We start from the raw sequence: 11,419 nt of genomic DNA, 5'->3' as shown, positions 1-11,419 counted from the left end.
TATATTGTCGGTTTTACATACTAGTATGTTTCTGTCGGTATCACATCATACATCGTTATGTTGTTCTCACATCAAATTCCTATTTCCACATACTTACGCATGCTTCATAAGGCTCGCATAGACGTTACCATTCTCTTTATCGCAATTATGTAAGTATTCATCTTCTTTGCATTATGGTTTATTAAACCTGTTTTATCGAGTAAAGATCGGTTTGTCGATTTGTTTGTTTAGATTGTTTTAAGGGTATCAACAGTAAGTATTGCTGTTTACGCCATGTCACCTTATTCAATTAACATTGCAGTTGCATTATTGATTATATTGCGGCGACTAAATAGATACAATAATACATGAATTATCTTCGGAATTCTGTGATGTGCCGCGACTGGCGTCGTCTTTTGTTGAACACAAGTCAGGCGTTTGAAATTAAAATGCTATAAAGGAGGTGATTTAGAGGAAATATGTGTTAACTTTACACGTCTGGATCGCTCTGCGAGAACATTTTTTATTGAACTGCCCAAAATATAACATACACAGGAAAAACTTCATCCAACAAATTTTGATACCGCTTTTAACCAAAAATAAAAATATACAATTCACATATATACTCTCAAGCAAAGATCCTAGCATAATTAAAGAACTTGCCAATTATATTTACACAACATAAAGATTTATTTAACATTTAAATATTAGTTATGAACATTTACATATATCTTGTTATTATTTTAAAACTTTTTTTGCTGTACTTATCCTATATAAATCTTTTTACACGTAGGCAATAAAGTTATTATTATTATTATTATTATTATTATTATTATTATTATTATTATTATTATTATTATTATTATTATTATTATTATTATACGATACATAATTGGCAAAACTATTGATTAATTGTGATTTCAGTACAAAACTGGAACAACAAATAATACTGTCGATTGTTCGTAAAATAAAGACAATGATGCCTCAATTTAACTAGCTCTTTTTACCAGTTCGATGAAAGCAATTACAAATTTGGATATCTTATGTAGTTCATATCACAGCGCATGTTATTCTAAATATCAGAGTTTGTAACTATGAAAATCTGGTATCTAAGTTCCAACTTAATTAGCATGCATCAATAGAGTACTTCTATGTGTACCCACAGCTCGGTTTAACACTATGGTGCATGTTTCACTAAACAAGTTACGCAAAAGCTCATGGGTGGACGCTTGTTTGTAAACAACGACACGCTATGGCATTTTGTCTCAGGCGCAGATGACGAATCCGCCACTTTAATATAGTCCATATCAACAATAATTATTTTATATAAAATGTCACTAAAACGTTGGAACATAAACAAAAATATAACAAGAAAACAAAACAATTACACTTCTGTTATATCCATAAGATGTGCGCTCACTGAGCCAGCGAGTTCAAGGTGAACTTGAAAGCTTCAAGTCAAATGTCAATTGTCGAATGCGTAATGAGTAATACTTATACAAAAGCTGCCGCGTGCGTTCTTGTTATCGGTTTCAACAGACTATTCTCGGGAGCGGAACGTTCTATGTTGCTAAGGCGGGCACCACTGTGCCATGTATTTCTATTAGCTCCGTGCGAGCTGCCGTGGAACGCCGATCGAAGAACCGCTGATAGAAAACACAAAACATAAACTTTGAAGTAATCCCGGGCAACCAAATTTATATATGTTGTACATGCATGTAGGGGTAATTTTGTTACTCCGTTTAGGATAGTCTCAACAACAGATTTCTGAGTGTTTTCGGCCTTTTTTTTCCGCCGTGCGTGATGGTTGCTAAGCGGTGAAAATGCCCGGATATCCGCTCCGAGAATACACTTCTCATTATACGTGGGGTCATAATTACTATGGCAAACATAAGAATTGTGTTCAGCTAAGTTGAATAGATATTACGACAGGTGTATTTCTTAATTGTGTCAGACATTCAACATGTATAAGTTAGCTGCTGTTCAGACGATTGTCTCGCAAACTCATATAAATTATGCATTATTCATTTGTGTGCTACTAAATATTATTTTTTTGTCGAATTTCATCTTAACTTTGTAACAACAATAATGTTCTTCTTCGTTTCGATTCAGTTAACCAATTATGATTTTTCGATCGATCAGTTATTGCGCACATGTCTAAAAAGACGACGCTACTATTTCAATTAAATGTTTCGCGGCGATCTTCAAACGTTTTCCCGCTGAAAGAGCTGTCAATCCATGGAAACGTGAGATTGTCACGGGGCTTTCGCAAAGTATACGTGACGACAGTGTAGCGAGCGAGAGAGCGCTATCTCGTGTCATTCATTCTTGTCTTGGTAGGTGAGATAATTCCGATTAATCCTTAATCCATAATCTACATATTATCATTATTGACGTGTTGCAGTATGTACATAACCAATATGTGATTACAACTTGACAAAAGGAACAACACGCCGTGAAGGATCCTCCCTTTGTCCAAGGCTCACACACGATATTAAAGAATTAAACAAAAAAATCATTGGAAACAGTAGTAAGACTCAATAAAAATCGAAAAAAGCGTTGGATTTGAGGTAGGCTTATCACAACTGTGGGTTTTCGAAAGTGATTATATATCTGAAGTTAAAGAAACACTGTGAATAGAATGCATATACATGTGTATAACAATTACCGTACGTGGTTGGTGTGACGTCAGAGGTATATTAAGGTGCGGTGATACAAGGCACTGTGTAGTTAATTTAGAAATAACCTAGCAGACGTCGTTCACATTACGATCTTGTCGGGCAAAGTCGTGTGGTTCTGCTTTTACGATGTCATAATTTATAGCGGCAATGAAACGTATCAATTACTGATTAAACGACGTGTCGCATTTAACATCGATAACAGATAATGGTCAAGTCATTAGCAGTGACTATAACATAGGGGGCATCGCTTACTTTTTAAATGAGTTTTAAAGATTGCATTAAGATTGTATGATATACTGGGATCAGTCGGAACTTTGTGTAACAAATCAGTCTAGCATTAACAATGTTACAACTATCCCATTATTCGAACCAATGTTCCATGAATAATTAGTTCATTGATCGAAGACTTCCGATAAATATCAATCCAGGAAGTCTCGGTGATGCTCTAGTCAAGTAAATTCCCCTTTAAATTTAGCATTCGCTAAGGTGTGACATGATGTGCGACTTTCGTATCCCACAAACCTACTGTTGTTTGCATCCAACCTGTTCGACATACAGAAGCCTTCAATGCAATATGCCTTTCTCGTCATTTTTGTTTTCTTGAGTGGCATTTTCACCTGAATCAGATCTTGCAACAATCCGATTTTGTACCTAATTTGTGTGGAATTAGGCCATAAATCCTTGCAATTATATTACATTATGCCCGTATCGCCACTGACGCACCGGCTGGTCCATTTCGTCAGGACATTATCCGGCGTTCTTACGCAGTGGGTCATTATACTGCATGTAGAGTAAGCTATTACGATGGAAACCTCACATGGGGGAAATCTTTTTGTAAATATTGAATACAACGAGACGCAAATATTAAAACATATTTCAAGGAAAGATATCCTGTTATTTGTACTCACCCCTGGCGTGTTTGCTTGCATCTAATAACATCGAGCTGTAGTTTTCTTTTTCAAAACTGTATTGGTCAAAATCTTGATAGTATGGTTCCGGGTAGCCACGTACATCATAGAGTTCCGACCAAATTGCGTTAATTTCCAGTGCGCAGATTCTACGGTTTTGATCCATCGGTTCGTCATCTGTTAGCATGGCAACGTGTTTGAAGTGGTAATATTCTAAAATATCGGCCATGGTTGTTTTCATATGGGAATACGAACTCATCATTCGAACGAGAAAGAATTCATCTTTTCTACCGAAATGATCGGACATTGTACCAGCTGACAACATCGGGATATCCCAATATCTGGTGTACCTTGCAACGGGTGCAGCGGCGTAGTCGCATACCGGTCCTAAGAACACGTGGACGGATTGCCGCATAACGAACTCCATGGCACGAACGGGACCGATGGTCAGCGAACATTCAGAGTCGGTGTAATTGACCACCAGCTCATGGTTGGGTAAATATTGACGTACACGCTCGCTCTGGACTGCAATATCGATCCCGGGCATCGTCATGTCCAAGTTAATCGGATACGGGTTGTCCTCGAGCGTTCCTGGCACGATGACGACAACGTTGATTGTATCTTGTTCGCAGACACCATGAGAAAACAGTGACATGGACAACCAGAAAAACAGTGAATTTCCCCGCGTCATTTTTCAAAACAAGTAAAGAAAAAACGCAGTATTATATTATCAAACAGTATGCAATCCCAAACTATTATGTATACAGAGATTTGTACAGAGAATAGCAGAATACAATTCAACCCAGGCGGGGGTTATTCGAGTTCCGTGTCCAAACAATCTCGTTATACAAGTAAGTGCTCGCGTCCCGATCGTGATATGTCAGTGGATTACTCACGAGGTGCAGTCTCTCTACATAGACGTCGCGTGACCGTCGTCTTTATAGCAACTTACAGAACAGAAAACGCGACGCAATGCCAATGAATATCCACAGATTGTGCAGCCAGTACTACTAAACAGAGGGCGCTGTTACTATCCGTTAATACCCAGACTAACTCAGGTGTAATAGTTATTCTGGTTTATTATAATGCGCACCAACGTCGGATATAAACAGTCACTTTGCAAGCACGTATCATGTATCAGCTCCAATATATAACTCGATTATATGTAAACTCTTACAATTTGATGGGTTTCAGTCTAAAATCGATTAAAACGTGCTCATCACATCTGTGTTTTGTCTGTCTCGGTGGATGTTATGCTAGATATATGCTATGTCCCTAGTGATTAGTCTACTCATTCACCACATCGTCTTGCCAAGGGTAATTTTGTAATGGGATATGCTGAACACGCTGCACACAAGGAGTCAATCTGATTAAAATCCGATGTAGGCATAAGCTTCAATTATTTGAATTGTTATTTTTTGTTGATTTATAGATATGTTTATTTTTGTTTTATTTGATCTTATTTCAAATATATAAAAATATATAAAAATTAAAACATTTTTAAAAAATTGTTCCTATACTTACATCGGATTTTATTCAGGTTGTCATGGAGTACGCCGTTGGTTTTATCATGCGGTTCACTTATATGTCCCAGTATTATCTGTCTGTCCTGGTTGAAGGTCGTTACCTTACACCTCCGTAGAGTAGTGATATTGATACGTTGATAGAAGACAATTGTTGACAATTAATATCATATAAAATAATATTATGTACGCGTGTAATATAAAAATAAATGTATCAATAGCAAGCACATATCACTTGTCACGATTGTTTTATTACATAATCCATACCATGTGAGCCAATAAACGTAACGTTTGCGTGGGGGTCATAACCTTCTCCGTACAGCCCACGCCAACATCTACTTCAAACCTCTCTTGTTTTCAAGCAACGCGTTAGTTGTTTTTTTAAAAATTGTATGATTATATTGTTGGTCTTTCCATTCATTTCACTGGGAAGATTATTTTGAAGATTTGTTTAGATTTTTTACTGTTTTGGCTGCAACCATGGAGAAATGTAAGTGTATCCGATTTCTATTCATTCATTCATTCATTCATTAATTCATTCATTTATTCATTCTAATTTATGTTTTATTATTTCTACTCATTCATTCAATCAATCAATCATTTATTCATTCATTCATTTTTATGTTTTATTATTTTCCATATCACAATTGAAAAAAAAGCGCATCTATCTTTGTTTACTAAAAGTTTTGGTTGATTTTAAATCGGTTGTAATGAAGACATTTTAAAGTATGGTGACAGTTTCTAGAATTAAAATAACGGAGGACTTTACAATGCTAATGAGCTATTACTAAAAAAAATATACTGTACCGTATATATATTTACCACTCCCTTCTACTGACATGTAACCCTTGTGTATTTAACTCGAGTCTCGTCGGCGATCTTTATCACAGATTCCTTGTACTTAGATTTATCTTATCCATTAGCAACTTGTAACTTTATGAAATCTATAATTTTTAATACATACATCGACCTGTGTATAACCAGACTATCAAATTAATATAGAGGTTATTCTGCCCCCGTTACTATGTTCCATTTCTGTGTGAAGGACGTTCGAACGCTCGCGTTACTCGGTGACTTGCCGGCGAAAAAAGAAAACGTTCTGTAAATCGTGTGATTAAGGCACGTTTATGCAACAGAATGGTGCACTTCAGGTCATTTGCGTCATGGATCGCATTGTTTACTGACGGAGGAGATGTCAATTATCACGTGGTACCGTAGAGCGATTTCTCGTGGGTTTAATGCTGCTATAAACAAACACATTGTTGAAGCGATTGTTTGTGTGTATAGAGCATTTCGTGATATTAAGAACTAGTTTTCCTCAAATGAAAATATTCCTCGCATCTAATTCCGAAACGTGCATTTAAGGTAGGTCGATACCATTAACAAATCATACTCAGAAATCTTCGAAATCCATTAAGTTAAAATTAAAATTCTGAAATAAAACATTATGGTACTCGAACTTTTTCTCCATTTTCCTCGAAAATTAACCAAAAATGGTTCATGTGGCAGAAAATGAATGAATGAATGAATAAATGATATGCAATATTTTAAGCTAAATACGGCTGTCGCGAAAAAATGAAGAATTTTGAAATTTAATATAAATTCTCTATAGAATAATGTGTTTACATGAAACCCTATGGAAAATATTCCAAAATGGCCGATTTTTAGACTACTTTGCATATGTTTTGTTTTTTTCAAAGCACATTCTTCTTTCTCCGTGAAAACTTTGAAATATGAACGGCTTGCATATATGCGAATGGTTTACTGTGATCATTTTTTTAATTGTCCTGTTTATCTCAATGTGCATTTCATGATTTTTAAACGCAAAATTTAATCGCGGTAGTCGTCGCGCCGCGCTTGTGCGACATTTTTGTTGATAATCATTGATTTTCCCACAATCCAGTGCGCTCTTATAATGGAAATCACAAGTATGAGGTTTGACCTGGGCGTGACTTGCACTAATTACCGCTGGTGACTTCTTAGTTATCTTCCAATTACCTAGAAAAATATCAAATCATAGTCTGGAAACATCTCAGTTTGTGCTCGCTGATCTGCGCTACAGTCAAAGTCGCCATCTTTGTTTATATGAGACCCATATATCTTGCGCATGCGTGGCGCGACGACTACTGCCGGTAAAATTGTGACTTCGTCCTGTCTCATACGCATGTGTATTAGCTCCGATGAGCAAATATTGTCACGAGTTTTACCTCTTGCGATTAAGTAATATGTTTAGATCCTTCGATATATTTACGGTTCCTAGAAAGTACTGGTAACGTGGTTACTAGTAGTTCTAGGTTAAATTGAATCTGTAATCCTGTCATGAATTAGTTTTCGCGTATCTGTTAATCGACTTAATTAGCTGATTATTAGCAAATTGCTGTGTTATGTCTGTCATCGTTTAGGCCTATTTGAAGTTTTGGACGGAACTTGGCTCAGTGATTTGGAACTAATTACGAGATAACCGTCGCTATTCTGACTACTCTTTCTGACAGTTGGTATCCGTAGTTATTAATGTAGTGAACGATTAATCAAAAGATATGACGTATTCAGTACTTAGTGTGATTGGCTTTATGATTGAAAGTTACGCCCTAGAGTCTTTTTACTGTTTTGTAATTGGTTAGAGTTTTGAAAATGAATAAAGTAGTTTTAGTTGGTCTTGGCAAGTACTCCACGAGAGACGCAGTGCAGTCCTGGAGAGCCTTGGGGCGAGTGTTGACGCAGTCTAAGAGAGTCTTGGGTCAGCCTTGCGATAGTCTTGGGGATTTTTTCCCCAGGGCGCCGTGTCTTATAGAGTGCTCGAATGACCGACTAAGACGAGAGTTGAAACGTATTTCGTTGTGTGTGTCTTATTTGACTGTAAAGCTTAAGTGACTTCCCCGATCCCGCACCTCAAGGGGACGAGATATAGAGACGAGATTCCCCCCTGACAAGTGTGGAGAACCCAGAGAGAAAAGAAATTACCCGTGATAATCCTTTCGCATATATCAGAAATAGCTACTGTGACCAGGCATGAATGAATGAAACTTACTGTGATGTTGGCGAATTTTGTCAGCCATGATGTCAAACATTGCCTATCAAATTACTGGGATCTTTCACAAAGTAAGGTGATTCACCAATCAGATTACTGGGATGCCTGATTCACAAAGTACGGAGATGCACTAATCAGATTACTGAGATCTTTCACAAAGTACGGAGATGCCGATCAGAACGCTATTACGCTCCTTTATTCACTGCATACATTGCTGGACAATCATGAGGGTATAGGGTTTGTCGGATAAATCTATTATCGAAGTGCTTTTAATAGATTTTTGGATCTCGGCACAAACGTTACACGTAGAGACCGGTTTGAGACATTACTCATCCACAGCTGCACGTTGTTGTAACTATTGTCATACTACCGTGGAAGACGAGTTTTACCTCTTGCTTTGTTACAAACACAAATAGATACAACTTTTTGTTTTGTGACAAGTATATTCCCCCCAGAATGCACCTGTCTATAAATAAGTTACGTAGCGTAAATACATTTATTAAGGTAGCGAGAAGGGAAATTTTCACTTTTTTCTTGATTTTTCAAAAATTGATAAAACGGTTACTTTAGACCTTGATACATCACCCCAGGTTTACAAAAGATCGAAATTGCGAAATAACGTTGCTCAAATTAGTGTTTTAAAACACTAGCAGAAAAGACTACAACTGCCGTTTGGTGAATATTTGCATAGTGTTTATCTTTGGAAGGAATTAAATGATAACATCTTATCTGTATACTCTGTTGTTGACGATTCTGATATAACGGGTGGTAAGCTTCCAGTTGCAAACAATGCGTGTTTTAATTAACGTCCATTGTCAGCATTGTTGTCAGTCGAGACTTCGTCGGAGACTAAAACATGGTCATACAGTACTCATTTCGCCCAACCTTCCGCTTTTACATCGACCGCTTATCGCTTAATTTCCGACCACGCGGTCTTGTCCGACCGGAAACCGACCGCATTTTAATCGCGTTTTTTTTTTTTTCGCTCGCTCGCTCATTGAAAACATTGACCGCTCGCCCAAACACTGAAAACTGACACATGGGTGGTCGAAGTGGTGGTTTTGATAGTAAAGTGTGAACATACAACTAGTATTAACTATTATTACATTCTGAACGACAGTTGTATTACACTTGTATCGTGAAAGCAACTGAACTGGGACCTCTTGTTACGTGTTTTGGGTGCTTGTTCTAGATGTAATATTTATTTATTTTTTATTTTAATGAGACAGTTACGTGAAAAAAGCCTAGGTAACTCCTTTTGACAGAGCAGAGAAACGAGGAAATGTTAGTGATTAATTCCAAAAATAACGATATCGAATCCACATCGGTCCACGTCTGGTAAAATTTGACATTCAATTTTTAAAATTAAGTCACGATCATTGAATGAGCTCGGTCTATACCGTATACGTACCGCAAAAGTGTTCCCACAAAAAATATTTTCGACTAAAAACTTCCACATGTCCTGAAAAAATCGAACAGAGCTTGACATGTATGAATAATTTATTGGGCTTAAAAGAAAAACGTGTCAAATTTAGTTATAGCCATAACTATTTGGTGGCCAGTCGATGAACAATTCAAAACTCAGGATTCACACGGAAGTCCTTCAGGGCTGAAAATCATCGTCGCTACTCTGGTTTACTTTATTTCACAACTTGCAGAGAAAACTGATTCGCGTGAGCTCTAATGTATCTTAGCCTAGTATTTTCTTTTTGAACTAAGGTCAAATTCCATCAGTTTGTCAAAATATATGTTTTCAGCGAATAATTTTGAAGCCTGTCACAGCACAAAAAACTATGTGAATCGACGCCGGTGATTGGATTGTACGACGACCCTTCAATTAGCGTCAAATATGCTTTGTTACAACATCATTGACTGGCTGAGAGTAACCTGAGCGGAGCACGAACTGGGTCACAGAACCATATTTGTCCGTATTATCAACAGGACTTTGCAAAATAACCACACCCACATTTTCAATATTTTTTAGCGCGGAAGTTGCCAACAAATGTAAAAAAAAATCGTGAATTTCATGGATTCGAATAAAATAAAGCAAGCGATTGATAAGGATGATTATTAATATTTTCCCCGATGCTCTTCGAATTTTTATTTTTTTTATTTCAAGGTAAGAAATGGCTAGTTGAAGTTGCATCGTCTTCAATGCGGTTGTTTCACCGCGAGCAACTCTAGCTCTGTTTTGGGCATGGTTTAGTTTGCGATGTAAAATAATATATATATTAAAATAATAATACTTGATTAATTATTTGGGGTAAAGATAGCACTTATTCTCCTACCGCGCCCTCTAGTGACGATATGTTCACGTGACGTAAAAATGAATTGGATAGGTGTATGTAGAGTAGTTCATAACGACTACTCGGTTTAGTTGTGTAGTCAATCGTCGTGTGAATATAGCAATATTTCAATGACATTTGTCAATAACGAACGACTACAAATCAAATCAATGATGACATCGTGTACGGATTTCTATTTTCGTCACAGAGGTTATTCTTCGCTAGAGGGCGCTTGTCTGACGTCAACATAACGTAGGAGTGTAAGCAATATTGTTCAAATCCGACGTTTAAATGAATGACTGTGTTGTGCAGTCGGCTTGCTCAATAAAATGTACAAAATCTCTCGAAAACTTATCTACAGATTAAACAATATCGCCGCCGAGAATGACCATTCTGTCACCCGTGTGCGTCACCAACTTCTCTGGTCGCTTGAGGGCAAGACTTAAAAGAAAGGTCACGAGGTATTTTTGACTTGAGAAATGATTAATGGATGATAAAACTAAAATCAACAAATTCACTGCGTAATCAATGTTATGTTTTGTCTAATTCATTCTTTCGCTGGTTCCCGGCGTCCTTCGCGTGAAACAGGGACGCCGGGGACCAGCGAAATTCATTTTTTTCAAATTCACCAGATTTATCGACGAATGCCGATGCTCAACTCTGTGAATGTCCCGATCGACCCTAAACGAAGGTTACGTCGCCTGATTACTGGTACACACAATTACGTTTATTATATTCCCAATCAAGAAATACGATCATCATTCCACAACCGATGTCACCGATGTGATCACCACATTACGTATTAACTTGTCATGTGACACTACCCTGCACAGTCAATATTGAATTCGTTATTCTTAAAACACGTATAAATTGGATTCTGAATGTTGATTCATCCCAAAGATTTATGAATTGTTAAATTCGAGTTAAGATGTGAAGTATTTCATCTTTCAAGATTAGAAGTATTGCATTGTGGGACGCCATTTATAAATCGGATGAAGGAGTCGAGAAAGAAACC

At 37.1% G+C, this 11,419-nt stretch overlaps 1 protein-coding gene across 1 annotated transcript; it reads right to left on the bottom strand.

The window, feature by feature from the left end:
- Positions 1–3,554: 3,554 nt before the first annotated feature.
- Positions 3,555–4,259, bottom strand: LOC144356711 (atrial natriuretic peptide receptor 3-like). The gene has a single exon (XM_078011384.1). The coding sequence runs from the start codon at positions 4,257–4,259 to the stop codon at positions 3,555–3,557; it is 705 nt and encodes a 234-aa protein (XP_077867510.1).
- Positions 4,260–11,419: the final 7,160 nt, after the last annotated feature.

Source organism: Saccoglossus kowalevskii, chromosome 21 (assembly GCF_978046115.1).
Source record: "Saccoglossus kowalevskii chromosome 21, keSacKowa6.1, whole genome shotgun sequence".
Lineage (NCBI taxonomy): Eukaryota > Metazoa > Hemichordata > Enteropneusta > Harrimaniidae > Saccoglossus > Saccoglossus kowalevskii.
This window is presented reverse-complemented; position numbering and strand designations above follow the sequence as displayed.

Coding starts and splice junctions, on each gene's coding strand:
- LOC144356711 (XM_078011384.1), bottom strand. CDS start 4,259: ATGACGCGGGGAAATTCACTGTTTTTCTGGTTGTCCATGTCACTGTTT.